The sequence below is a fragment of the Nannospalax galili genome, unplaced genomic scaffold (assembly GCF_000622305.1).
Source record: "Nannospalax galili isolate Female #2095 unplaced genomic scaffold, S.galili_v1.0 scaffold440, whole genome shotgun sequence".
NCBI classification, from domain to species: Eukaryota; Metazoa; Chordata; class Mammalia; order Rodentia; family Spalacidae; genus Nannospalax; species Nannospalax galili.
Genome location: NW_008347189.1, coordinates 2619282 through 2634063, shown reverse-complemented (window position 1 = coordinate 2634063; position 14782 = coordinate 2619282). Strand labels below are relative to the sequence as shown.

The 14782-nt window shown below is 35.3% G+C and overlaps 1 protein-coding gene across 2 annotated transcripts in view; it reads left to right on the top strand.

The window, feature by feature from the left end:
• The window catches only part of Antxr2 (ANTXR cell adhesion molecule 2), a 170241-nt gene that overhangs the window by 87790 nt on the left and 67669 nt on the right, over positions 1-14782 (top strand). For both annotated transcript variants that reach the window (XM_008843696.3, XM_029568595.1), the window contains 3 exons: positions 2715-2810; positions 13746-13787; positions 14549-14644. In XM_008843696.3, coding sequence (XP_008841918.1) covers positions 2715-2810; positions 13746-13787; positions 14549-14644 — 234 coding nt within the window. The remainder of the gene's footprint in view (positions 1-2714; positions 2811-13745; positions 13788-14548; positions 14645-14782) is intronic.

Sequence of the window (14782 nt, the reverse complement as noted above, 5' to 3'; positions counted from 1 at the left end):
CCTTCTGGTGAATCTAGTCAGCTTATCTAGAGGTCTTTGTTTTAGGAGGTTCAGCTATTCCTCATCTAGCAAGAATCAGTGGTCAATATTACTTTGGATAAGATTGGGGTCTGCTGTTCATTTTCCCAGGAACATGCCAGAATTTGAAAATACTAAGAAACTTGCTTCTTTTCACTGTTTGCTATAATTCTTTTTTTTTGCTATAATTCTAAATGTACCACTGTTGCTGAATAAACAAACCTGTTTTAAAATTTAAAAAAATAATAAAATATTTTAAAAATGAAAACAAAGAAGCATTTCTGAGTAAAAGTGAGAAGTTTTTGGTTTCTGCCCATGACACAGATCTGAGTATCACTTTGCTGAGTTTCATGTTCATTTTCAGCTTCTACATCTGGGTTTTGCAGCTTGGCATCTGCTCACAAGCCTTCATTCAGTTTATATGCTTGGCTTTTCCTTAATTTGTTTATGAAGTCATGGGAACGGTAGAATTATTTCCCTTTAAGACTGGCTATTCTATGCTCTGATAATGACTCTGGAAATTAAAACAAAGGAAATGGGAAAGCCAGAATTTGGATACAGTTAACTGAACTACTGTCTGGCATGGGTGAAACCAGGGGCTGTATATACAGAGCTACGTCAGGCAGCTTTAAACACGACTGCTTCATGTCATGCTCTGTTTTCCATCATACTTCACTTAAATAAGTAAAGAGCAGAGGTGCAGGCCTTCAGAATATATATTTTTTTTTGGTGTGTGCCACTGAGTCTGATTCAACCTCATTCCTTGTATCCATGCTTTGCACCCTTTACTCCATTTTCATGCTATTTGCAGTTTTCAGAATATATATATATATATATATATATATATATATATATAATTTTTAATATTTTGAGACCTTTGGAATCGGTAGCAGTGATAAGACCCATTGGAGGATGTGTTATGTTTTGTCAGTCTTAACTAATAGAGGCATTTTATTTAGAGGGAAGATCAAGAATTTTACATTCCAACCGTCAGCACAATTTTTTGAGTCTCTTATTCATTTAGTATTAATGGAAGGAACAAAGTAGACATTATGTTTTAGCAGACTCATGCCCTCTAGTCGCATATTCTTATTTTTGAAAACAAGGTGAAAATACTAAGGAAAAGGGGACCCAGATGTTCATAGGCTTTTTTTGAAGCTGTAAAGCATAGCCACACAGTGAGCATTGCCATGAGTGGTGGGCCTAGATGGGGAATGTGTCCCTTATTCTTACGCTGTCAGCCACAGGGGCGAGGGGAGTTATCGCCGTAAGACCTTGAAGTTGAGGTTGAGAATGTCGACATCTCTCCCATAGAATGCTACAGTTTTCTATGTATGATATTCTTTTCCCATTATACTTCTGTTTGCCTAGAGTTTGTTCTTACTGTAACACAGTCTGTGGAGAGTAATGTGATTTGTTTCTGAGTGTTTAGAATTCTATGGAGAAGGTCAATGCACTTTGGGTATTTTCTGGGTCTGTGCTGTGAATTGTTTCCTTTGGCTTTAAGAACAGTACTTAGATATTTGCCTGACATTTTCTATAAAGTATTTTATCCTCTGCACCCCCCCATTCTTTCCTTTCAAAGACAAACAAAAATTGCCAAACAACCAAATAAACTAAACACAACAGTATTACTGGGAATCCCAGAAAGGTGGGAGTTTGGATGAGATACTGTTTACTGGAACACCATTTCTACAGTGGAAGTTCTATTTATAAAGTAACAGTGTTTACATTCTTTTGGCATCTGTGTCATTCGGAGTCTTATGTGTTTGGTGTTCACTTTCTCAGTACACAGTTTTTAAATGTCAAGCAAGGAGTATCAAGTGGTAAGTTGATTGTACGTAGCCTTTGATTTCATAGGAGACACAATGAATCATGACAGAAAAGTGAAGTTTAATCACAAAGGTTATAATTAATTTTATTGTAAAAGAGTTAAAATTAAAATATAGGGAAATACATTGTACAGGTTTCTTTTTGTATATTAAGAGGGGCATTTTTTTAGGCAGGGAGTCCTTGGAAGAGTTCCCAGAAGTGACAGCATGAGGCCTGTAGGATGAATGAGTGGTTGGTATAGTAAAGGAGGTTACTGGTAAAGCTCAGAGCACATGCCGTAAAACTAGAGGCACTAAGCAGCCAGCAAGTGAAGTTCTTGCCTGAGTCGTACTTGAACCATTATCAGAAATTATCGAACGTATGAATTCATGAGATTGCATGTTTTCATTGAGACATGCATAGAGCCATTTGCTAACAAAAGCTATTGTGGCTTTATCATCTACTTTTTAATATTTGGCTTATCATTTAAGTATATTGTATCATCTTAAGGTCTAGGAAGAGTCTGTCTGGAAGTAATTGTGCTTGGACAGGTATAACTATTACTGAGAAACAAAAGACTCAGTATGACTATTTGTCTAACCCTCAAAAAGAGTGGTTCTTACATCCTTTTAGAACATATTCAAAACAGTCTTCACATCAAAAATTTTTGTGTTTATTATTACCTGTGTTAACACAACCAGATATACGCTGAATCAAACAGACAGGGATTTCCAGAATTTAAAGGAATATAACCAAAACTTGGTGTGGCATTGTTATGCTTATTGTGTTTATTTTCACATGTGTGTTCCTTTAAAAGAATAAATAAGCATGTGAGATTTGACCATGGACTTTGCTGACTTTTTGTTTTCATCCCTCCACCGTAGTCTAATGGGATTGGAGCCATCATCGCTATTTTGGTGTTGCTGTTACTCTTGGGAATTGGCTTGCTCTGGTGGTTTTGGCCTCTTTGCTGCAAAGTGGTAAGAAGAATGTGCAACTGTGCTTTTATATTTATTTATTTTACCAGTAAAATATAAAGTAAATATGAAGTATGAATAAATATCATGTGTTCAGTAACAGCAAAGTTTCAATCAGCAACTTGAATTTCAGTTATTTTCGTACTATAACAAATTCTAGAACGCATGAAGCCAATGTCGAGTATAAAATGTATCTCATAAAAACTTCAAAATCAGGTTTATGGGAAGAAGTGTTGAGAAAAGCAGGGACATGTTTGAGAGGAAAGATATTTCCTCTCAAATTCAAGAAAATTCAAATAAATGAATGGAACTTTCTGCTGGAGTCACTGAGAGCTGCTCATTGTCTGTTGTTATTAGAGTGCTTATTGAACGTTTATTTCTTCTTTAAACATGTAGCGTTTCAAGACCTTCAGTTGCACCTGTAAAATATTTTAGAAATAAGCTGAATGCAGAAGTTAGGGTATCTGTTAAACAGTCACTTCTAGTGAAATACAACCAGCTTCGGCTTATATCATCATCTGTGTTTGCAGATAGGCTGTGAAAGAGTATGGGGTTGTGTTAGTTCTCTATTGCTGTCACAACAGTTTGTCACCTGCTGGAGCTGTAAAGCACCATAGCTTATTGTCTAAGGACTGTTTCATCACAGTTCTTCTGTGGGCTTCACTGGGCCCAGGGGTGGCAGTGGGATGCTGTCATTCTGAAGTTCTCAGGCAGAGAACAGCTTCTTATTGTCTCCAGTTTAGAGAGGCCATCCCTATTCCTTGCCTAATAATCTCCCTTCTCCATCTTCAGAGCCAGTAACCTGGTATTTTATCTCCTTGATCATTCATCTATAGTTACAGCTCCCTCTAACTGAATCCAATTAGGAAAAGCTGTCCAATTGTTAGGACCCATGTGGCTACATTGAACCCACTTGGAAAATCCAGGGTCACCTTCCATCTCAGGATTCTTAATCTTAATCACATCTGTAAAAATCCCTTCTTCCATGTAAGGCACTTTATTCACAATACTAGAGAATTAAGTTATAGCTGTCTTGGGGAAATATAGTCTAGTACATTTTATATAATACATTTTATCAAGTTTTGCAGAAAAGATTATCCCAGGAAAATCTTCCTTCAATGTATGCCTCTATTTATTTTGAGTGTTCTTTTTATTATAAGCACACTCTATAGAACACCATATTCTATAGATCCCAGGAGTGTTTAGCATGATGTTAAAAAAAAAACCTTGCTGTTTTCAGCTCCCTGGAATTGTCAGGCAACACTTTGTATTTCTCCTGCATTTGTTACTGACTGTACTGCAGTCTGCTTTCATGAGGCAACTTTACAATCCTTTATCTCAGGGCAGTTGGCCCATGGAGGAGGCACAGCATTAACTTAGACAACAGGAGTGACAAGAAGCTTCCTGTCTCTTTGCTGAACTAATCAGTTTCCTACCATAGCAATTTATGCGCAAACAGCTTCCTGGTGTAATCTTGATTATCTTAGATATGGCTATTTTAGGGTGGATGGCATTCTTGAGTCTCAAATTAAAAAGCAAAAAGGTGCCCTAATGTGATTTGTGCTCCTTGGATTTTTAATTTAAATTTTATGGTGGCGGATTTCCTCCCTTCATTACTTTGTAATTTCATTTATTATTAACTCCAGGGCTCGAAAGTGTCAAAGTGTATGGTTGTTTCCTTAAAGAAACATGCAAAAACTGAAATGGACCTCTTTGGAAAATTGTTCTATGTTTTCAAATATGGGTTGTACCCATCATTTTGGATATTACAGAGGGGGTTCATTCATCAGCTGGTGAGACATGGTCCATTCTAACCTAACGCTTGCAGATTATAAATCATGAAATTATGTTTATACAAGGCATTGAGAAATCCCTTTAATTGTGTGACAGGATTTCAGAAAGGCTCCCTAGTCTCAGAAATATCATGAATGCTTATTAATTCTGGAAGTTATTTAACAGAGGCTGCTATCTCTATTTTATACTTAGAAGCACAGATTGGGAGCAGCTAGTCTTGAGTGTGAATTTAAGATTCCTTCCTCAGTGAAATGAATCATAGCAAATGCCTTCTTTATGAGGTTCAAAGCAAGGAGAAGGTGCACTTGCATACATGTAGGCATAACACTCATACACCTAAAATAAATAGATCAGAAAAGGCGATACATAAATAAAATTAGAATATCATTAAGCAATTGTTTACATTATTTATTTAAAATCTTCTCCCATAGATTAATAATTTCACAAAAGTAGGCACTATATGTTTTACTTCCCATAAATCTGCCCACTAATATATATGTTGCCCAATAAATACTTATTACTGGGGGATATTCTTTTTTTAAAAAAAAACATTTATTTTTATGAGTATGGGTATTTTGTCTGCATGTTTGTAAGTGCATCACCCATGTGCAGTGTCTGCAGAAACCAGAAGAGGGTGTCTCATCCCCTGGAACTGGAATTATAGACAATTATTAGCTGCCATACAGGTGCTGGGAATGGAACATGGGTCCTCTGCAAGAGAAGCCAGTGCTCTTGACCACTGAGCCATCACTCCAGCCCCCTGGTGCATCTTCTTGAACTAATAAATTCCCATTCCTAAAATTGAGAAATGTGGTATCTGTCTCTGGAAATCAACTTTGAAATAGGATACTTTGTTGTGCATCATAATAAAAGCTCTGGTAATTGTGGAGACATATCGTTCTGGAAAGAATTTGTAAAATTCTTTAAAATAAAATTTGTGAATTTGTAATATTCTGTAAAAAAAAAATCTTTGTAGTTAGCAAGGATTCCTGGTCTTTGAATTGCTTACAGGTTGTCACTTATAAATGCATATGCATTAGGAAACAAAACCTTTGTAAATGTGTGTAATAAGAATTCTTAATTGTAGTAAAATCTGAAGTGGAATTGGTTTAGCTTTTGCCTAGTTGTCACTACATATACCGCACAGGGTACTTCTAACCCAGGGATTGTGAACTTGTGTGAAAAAATACAACTTTGTATTACTTTTAATTTAAACTTCCCATTTTCTTTCATTCTTTGTAGTTCACTGCCATGAAAGTATTAGTTTTGAAGACTTTGTCACCAATAGAAAACACAGTTTCTATAGCACATTTATGTTTCAAGTATTTCTGAAACATATCTTATGTGCAACACTACTTCAAAGTCATGAGGTTATGGCATCTATTATTTAATCTCATTACTTAATGGGTTAATAAAGAAACATACATGCTCATTTAGTTTAATTATTATGAGAAAGGGCATTTAGTTCACTTAGTTCATTTAGTTTATTTTATGCCAAAGTAGGGCATAAGATAAAAAAGGCAAGTATCTGTCACAGACTAAACACTCAACATGATATTAATATGACTGTTTTTAAAATTTTGTTTATTATTTTTGTTATATGTGTATGAGTATATTGCCTGCATGTATGTGAGTGCGCCCGTGCTGTGCAATGCCAGTGGAGTTCAGAAGAGGGTGTTGGAGCCCCTGGAACTGAGTTACGGACTGTTGTTAGCCACCATGTAGGCTGGGAATCAAACCCAGGTACTCTGTAAGAGCAGTTAGTGCCCTAAACTGCTGAGCCATCTCTCTAGCCTCATTTAAAGAAAATTTTAAGGAGTATTTTTAAGAGGGAGAAATGATGTTATTTTTAAAATTTTACAGATAGTGACTCCTGTGTGCCAGATTTTCCATGGAGAAATATAAATCAGAATATTATTACTTGGAGGACTTTTATTTAAAGTAATACTTTTAATGAAAGAATTCTTGCAAGAAGCTGAATAATCAGGCCCTACCATTAATTAGTCAGTTATAGGTTATGTGGAGTTTGTGAACTGCTCCATTAAGGGAGAAGTTCTTCTGATAGGAAGTCATCCCCTGCCATCTGTCTAAGGCTGCATCGTGCTCACTGAGCATCCTCACCTCCTCCACAGCAAGTGCTTTTCATTAGCAAAGACATTGGCCACTCTTCTTTTTGCTGCAGATTAAGGGGGGGGGGTGTGTAAGGGGTTAAAATAAAACTTTTGTATTGAATTATGAATGAGGTATCAGAAAATATCAATGTTTTCATTACTGTTTAGCTTAGAGGATATGTTGAGTCTGTGGCAGATTTGTTTGACTAATCAGGATAACAGAAATGACAGCCATAGAGTGGCATCATTTGGGATAACCAAACACTCCACAGAATTACAGATGTAAGGCTAATGAGGTGGCAAACAAAGGCTTTCTGGATTGTTGTCAACGAGCGTGTTATACAGCTGCAAGTAAATAGTTGACTGTGCTAGAAATGATAAATGTTCACGCTGCCCTAGTGTCTTTGGCCAAAGTTCTCATCCCTCAAGGACAATTGTAAGTTCATTTTTCCTTTGCATTTAGGATATTATAGAAGGATTTTGTGAATATTTATTTAGAAAATAACTTAAAAGTCATCCTTTTATGACCAATTTGCTTTTGAGTAAGTTGAGCTTCATGACGAGGACATATCTGACCAGAACACTATAGAATTTTCTTAGCCAGCAACAGCTGTGCTGTTCTTTCTAAGTAGTAATAATGCTCCTACATTGTACTTGTTTTTTATTGTTGAGAAGGGCTCTTGGTGCTTTTATTGAGTTGCTTTCAGAACATCCTGATATTTTGGGGCAAATGCACAATAAAACAAAAGTAATTTAAATTTTAATATGCCTTCCTTGCACCATTAATTAAAATGATTTATGTTTGGTTGCCTCATTGAAATACAGTGTGATGCTAGGATGTGTTGCTTCCACGGTCATATTTTCCAACAGAGCATCATTTATAAAACAGGGTATCAGATTCTTCCTGGTCTTAGTTTATTTGCTTTGACAGCAACACCTTCACTTAACTTCTGGCAGGCTATACTTTCGCACTGTTCATCCCAAATCCTGTTTGGCCCTTTCAGATTGTAGTTATTGTCTAGATTTCTGGCCTGTTACTTATTTGTTTAAGGTAAGACTCTCGAATATTGGTGAGTTTGCCAAGGAAGAAAGGAAAATAAGAATGAGATAACCTGGGCCATATTTTCAACATCCAACTGTGGTATTCAGCAAAGGACTTTCCAAGTACTAATATAAGATAACATAGTGTTAACATATTCCAGAAGACAGGCACTTTGCTTGATACATGGAAGTCATATGTATAATTTTAAAAATTCCTGTAAACAGTAGGAATATTTTCTCCATTGTCTGTGGTCTGGTAGCACTTATTCGGCTTTCTTTTTGCTACTGTCAAGGATCCCTTCTGAAACGCTACTTGAACTAAGTCATTATACAGTATTTTTTTTTTCAGCCAAGCAGTTCAATGTTGACAGTTCTTTTCACTTTTTTTCTGAATATCAGAACATATGATTGCATCAAGCTGGCTGCAGGCTCCAGTGCTGACATTTTCTAGCGCAAAGAATGCCCACATCACTCGAGCATTTGAAAAGTGTTAATGAGTAGATCAAAAGGACTGTTGCCTGAAGCAGCTAACTTTTTTTTTTTTTTTAAAGAAATCGGCTCCCCTCCAAACTGAAATCTTCACTCTAGCAGCTAAGTAGATGAGATGTAATCCTCCCAATGATGATAATAACAAATGAAAAAAAATTGGAGAAGAATCAAACTCTGCATATGGTTCATAAAGTGGTGAAAGTGTTTTCCAAAATTTTCAATACAGAGCTGAAGGATGCTAAGTGAAAAAAAATCCTGGCAACTAGGCAATATTATGCCTTTTAAAATCTGCAAATTCTCATAAAATATGGTGCACATGCATACATTCTTTTCTGAAGTGGATGTGCTCTTGCACTATTTAATACAGGAGTGGAATCCTCATGCTTGTTGTTTTTAATGTATTTGGAAGAAATTAAGTTTTCTTCTCCCAAACCATTTTACTCACTTGTAGTGTTGCCACTTTCACAAAGGCTTTTGCCTTTTGCCATTTTTGGCTTTGGATACAAGTGGTGTCATATTATTTTACCTTCCTTTGTTACTTATGAGGCGGTGTGATAGAGTGGAAAGGAAATGTGCTCTAACATCACAAGGGAACAGTTTTATTTCCTGTCCTGAAACTTCTAGGTGAGTGATGTTGAGCACATTAGTTATTGTACGATGCTTTTCTGAAATGGTACAAACCCCACTTCATAAATGCGATTAATGTTACTCTAATTTCTATCTATGGATTCCATCCAGCCATCCTAGCAACAGCTGCTTGGCAAACACCCGACTTTCCACATACTTCCCATTAGTGATCTAATCTTTATTTTGAAAGGATTTCATGTATTAACACTGAACTTTGCGTTCTGACGTAGATTGTCCTGAGTAATAATAGCTTTCAATTTTAATTCTGTTTTTTCTCTTTGGATATACTTGGGCAAATTATTGAAACCAGAGCCTTCCTTTTATTCTGTTTCAAATGCGGTTTGGCATAGTAATTTCACAGGTTTATTATGAAAGTCAGTGAAGGACAGACTATATGCCACACAGCAACATAAATAAAGGATGATTACTGTTATTAGAAAGAAGAGCTCAGTGAAGTGTCGGCTCTGGGTCTGGTCCTGTAGGTCTCAGATGTTGTGATGGTGGTTGTGCCTCTTATTTAGACTAAAATTGGAATGAGGTAGATTTAAAGACTTTGTTTTCGTTGTTAACAATGCAAAACAAACATCAGTATTTGAAGTCTCTTTAAATTTATAATAGGTCATGTATTTATACATACAATTAGTTTCATGTTAATTGAGAAAATAAACACTGAAAGATTCTTTTTTGGAATGAGTACAAGGTATATAAACATATGCCCATGGTTAGTTATGGAAAGGCATAGAAGACCTGTGGGAAATGTTATATGTATTTTTATTATCTTACTAGACTTTTCATATTGGAGATCTACACTTAATATAGTTTATTTCCCTAATGAAAAAAATTAAGGTGATCTTATGTCTTCCCAGCTGTTATTAAATTCACTAGTTCTTTGACTTTATTGGCTGACAGAAAAACTTGATGCCTATTTTTCTTTGAAATTAGGAATATTTTTCTTTCAAGAACTCTTTCTATATCATTTACATATTTTCATCAGCATGTCACATGAATTTGGAGTTTGACAATGATTCCTTGTGAGACCTCTCAATTCCTTTACCTTCCTTTATTAGGCATTGATGACATTTATAAAGAGGAGGAATGAGTTCTTTCCTTAAGAAACATAAAAATTTCAGGGATGATTTAAAAATCACAAAATTAATATATAAATTCATGCTAGTGAAGCATGATTATTTATAATCTAGAAGGTTTTAAACTTCTAGACAAAGCAGTCAAAAGTCATTGAACTAGTCTGTCACAGCTATTTGAGACCTAAAATACAAATGGCCCCCGTATTTGAGGGAAGCAAGGGGTTGTCAGTCTGATTGGAATAAGATGCATGTAGAGCAGTGGTTGGGGCTGACCTGGGTGGGGACTTATGATACACCAGACTGAGACATCAGAACAGCAAGATCAGAACATCTAGATGATGCAGATATACTCCAAAAGGGGCTTTGGTTTTCCAGCTTACAGATGATGCTGAACAAAGGTTGTCCAGTAAAGCAAAGGATGCAAAGCTACCTCTTGTTCTGTGTATTTGATAGATGTGGTCACAGAAAGATTTTAAAGTGAAGATTTTAAAGTGATGACCAATATAATTACTGCATTTCTGTTGAATTTATTCACTGTGAGCTAAAGACATCAACCACTCCTGATGACATGGTGCTGAGTTACCTGGGCAATCGTATCTACTTTCTTTAATATGTATTCCCCTAGTCGGTGTCTTAACTGCAGTTTCCATTACTGATAATAGGATTTTAAAATATGGCTCAGCAATGATAATAAATGCTGTTTGGACAAAGCAGCTCAATCCTCATAATGTCTTGTTTCTTCTCAACAATTTAAATAATGAATTTATGAGAAGAGCAGATTTTAAAGAAATATGTCAAATTTTCCAATATTAATGCTCAGCTTGATGATGAATCTGACATTAAAAAAAGGAAGAGTCATGAAGAAGTGTGTGCAGGAATCTCCAGGAGGGTATAATAGAGGACAGGGGTGGAGATACCATCTGTATTATCAGAATTTTATATATCTGTGTAAGAAGTAGAGGCAGTAAGCATGGTATATTTGATATCTACACCATGAAATGAATATGATACCAGATATATTATGTTCAGGCTTAATATAATAGAAGGATGTACCTTGATCTTTTTCTAGTGAGAGAACTCCAGAAACCACTTGAACAGGTAGGAGGGAAGTGTGATTCCAAAGTCCTTGTGGTTAAAATTAAATAATTTCTTGATTTGAACTATGAGCATTAGAACTGTTAATTCATTATGACTAGAGAAATGATTTCTTAAATTTTTATTAGAAGAATAATGACCTGGTTATATAAATTAGAATGAGACATAGGTTAGAGATACTGAAGTAATCTAGATGTCTAATGTTACCACAAGTATGGTATGTAATCACTGGCCAAAAATCTGTTGTAATTATAGACCACCAATATCATTGAAATTATTTTTCATTTTATAACAATTTTTTCTTATTTGAGAATTTCATGCATGCATAGAATGTATTTTGATCAAATCTACTCTCCATTCTCTCCCTTCCAGTAATTTCCATATCGTCCTCCACTGTCCCTCCCAACTTCATGTGCCCTTTTCATAAACCCATTAATTAAATTTAGAAAAGACAAGGAATTATGAGGGTTCAACTTTTTGGTCCAAACACATTTATTGTACTCACTGGGCCATATTTAAAAAGTGCTATTATCAATTATGGAAACTGAAGATAAGATATTGATTAAAGGAATACATAGTAAAGAAAGTAAGATAACCCAGGTAGCTCCAAATTATTTCATCAGAAATAGTTGATATCTTTAGCTCCCAATTGAATAATCTCAATGGAAATACACTAATTATATTAGCCTTTAAAACTAGAAATTTCTTTCTATGGGGAAAAAAAGTTGTGTGTGTGTGTTTTCCAGACTCTAGGACCAAGACTAAAGAATGGAAACTATAAGAGAGAAAAGCTTTGGCTTCATTTGGGGAAAAACTTTCAAATGATGAGTACCTTTGCCAGTGAAATGAATTGCTTTATGAAGTAGTGAATTTCTGTATTGCAGCAATCCAAACATAGTTGGACTCCCACTACGTAGGAATTTTTAGAATATTGACGTTTTGGTTTTGTGTGCCCTGTAGAAGAAATGTTGTGCTTGACTTGTTTTAAGTTCAGAGAATCCAGAACTCATGATTTTGGGTAGTGATAGTGAGAACAGAATAAAAATAATCCTTTTTTCTTTCCTTACCTTTCCTGTCTCCAATACGGTCTCCTTTCTTCTCTCGCTCCATCCCTCTCCTTTTCTTCATTCCTTCATCCTCCCTCCCTCCCTCTCCTCCCTGCTTTTTCTGTTTTACCTTTTATTCTCTCTTCCCACCTCTCTCATATTTCCTTCCTCCTAGCCTTCCCTTTTTCTTTCTGCCTTACTTGCCTGAAAATGTGATTTGTGCCAGATGCTCTGTGAAGTTGTTGGAATGAGTGAGAAACAAGGCAGACGTGAAACTTGCATTGGGACTTGCAGTGTTTTGGAGCTAGATAAGATCGGTACTGCTGCTAAATGCTGGGGAAGAGCCTAGACATCTGTGAACATCAAAGGATTCCTAATCTACTTTGGGAAGATGGAAATTCATGGGGAGAGAGGGTAAAGATATTTCAAAGAATCTGTTAGAAGTAAGACAGTGATGATGGATTATGCCACCATTCTGAGGCTGCATCTGGAAAGAGTGGCCTACTTGAACGAAATAACTTGGGAAGGTGTGCTGGCCTGGCTTTGACCCACTTACTGAGTGGGAAATACTAAAAAAAAGTGTTTTTCCTCTTGTTTTGGACATGTTGATGTTGGCATGAAGTACTCCTTAATAACATGAACATGGCCTTAAGTTACTGTTATTTGGCTACAGTTTTATTTTAGATATTAACCCTCCACTGATAATTGTTTTTGAAATAACTGTAAAAAGTCAGTTTTTAATCTTTCAATATTGCTAAGAAGTGGAATTTTATGTTACTTATAGAATAATAAAGAAAAGAGTTAAACAGAAATAATCTCATTTCTTATTAAGTATTCATAAAGAGATTCAAATTCATTCAATGTGTGGATATTCTCATGTAGTTTTAGTCATTGCATACATGTTTTCAATGAGGTTTGGATCTAAACTAAGATTTGAGTAAAAATGTACACCCAGAAAATTATGAGCCAGTTCTCCAAACATTACCAGAGACATTAAAGTTTAAAAACCAGGGTGCTGGAGAGATGGCTCGGTGTTTAAGATGGCTAACAATGGTCATAACTCCAGTTTCAGAAGATCAAACGCCTTCTTTTGGCCTCCGCAGGTACCAGTCATGCACATAGTACACTTACATATGTGAAGGCGAAACACTCATCCACATATGATAAAATTTTTTAAAAAAATCAAGAGCCCTTTCATTATGGAAAAATTCAATAGTTTGCAAAGACATAGACTGATAGATTGAATCTCTGTGTCCCCATCAAAAGCTTCAAAGATTCTCAATGCATTATCATTAGTCTTATTTTATCTAGATCCCCATCTACTCACATGCCAGATTTATTTTGATGACAATATGAGAATCATACAATTTCATCTGGAAATATTTGTGTATGCCCAAATAAGCAATCTATTGTATATGCCAAAGTAGTCAAAAACATAACCATTATAACCATGTTATAGTATTTAGTAATAGAGATAGAAGTGGTGCCTCATTTTAAAAGTCACTATGATTGAAAAAAATTATTATTGTAAGGCAAAGTTCATTGAGGAACACCTTTGGAGTTACCGTAATATTTTGTCAATATAATTATTTTAAAATATCATTACTCTTTTTTCTATGTTATGGAAATTTTTTAAATATTTTTGAACAGGTCATCAAGGATCCTCCACCACCACCTCCAGCACAAAAGGAGGTAAGCCTGTAAAGTGCCTGTAAAGTAAATGTAAATGTGAATGTTATTGTCAAATTAGATCAATTAGACTTGCTCTTAAGAAACTGATAGCTAAGTGTATGGGGCTTTTACTTTGTGAAAATCAGCTGTTACTTTTTATCTTACAGTGTCTGTCAAGGGATATAGGAGTGGGCTCTTCATTGGTAGACAAAGACTGGCTACAGGATCAATAGTATATAGAGATTTAATGTATTTTATAAGGACATATTAATAGTCCTGATTACACTTATCTATAAATAGTTGAAATAGCCATGCTGGCAATTCTAAGATGCCATCACTTTCTTCAAAGTGGTAATTATTTTTAGATTACTGTTAGTCAAAATCATACTAGCAGCATAAACTAAGGAATGTTCTGGTGTTGTGCATGTTCAGAGCTTCTCAAATCTTTATCTTCTTACTGTAGATTGCACTTTAAATAATTATGGAGGTGCTGTCCTAACAAATTTTACCTTTTCAAGTTTGAACTGATAAATAGGTTTGGTGTAAACAAATGATAATGCTCATAGTTCAAAAAGCATCTTCTGTTAACATAGGGGTAACCTACCTAAAGTTTGATGAAGGGAAGTAGTCTTCATATCCTGAAATTTATGTATGCAATTATAAATGTACACATATGTAATTTACAAAACAACAATGGAGTCATTTAAAATATCTAAGTGTAACCCAGATCTGATTAAACAATAAGACATTAACTAAACCTATTAAAAATTGTATCTGCATAGGAGGAAGAAGAAGAACCTTTGCCCAACAAGAAATGGCCAACTGTGGATGCTTCCTATTATGGTGGTCGAGGGGTTGGAGGAATTAAAAGAATGGAGGTTGGTCTCTCTAAAATAATAGAAACTACTAATCTGAAACATGTATTTGCAGGATTATTAAGCCATGGAAACTCTAACATTATAATGTCATCATCCATTTTTACATAATATTGGGTCTTTTCTGGGTACATTTCTTTT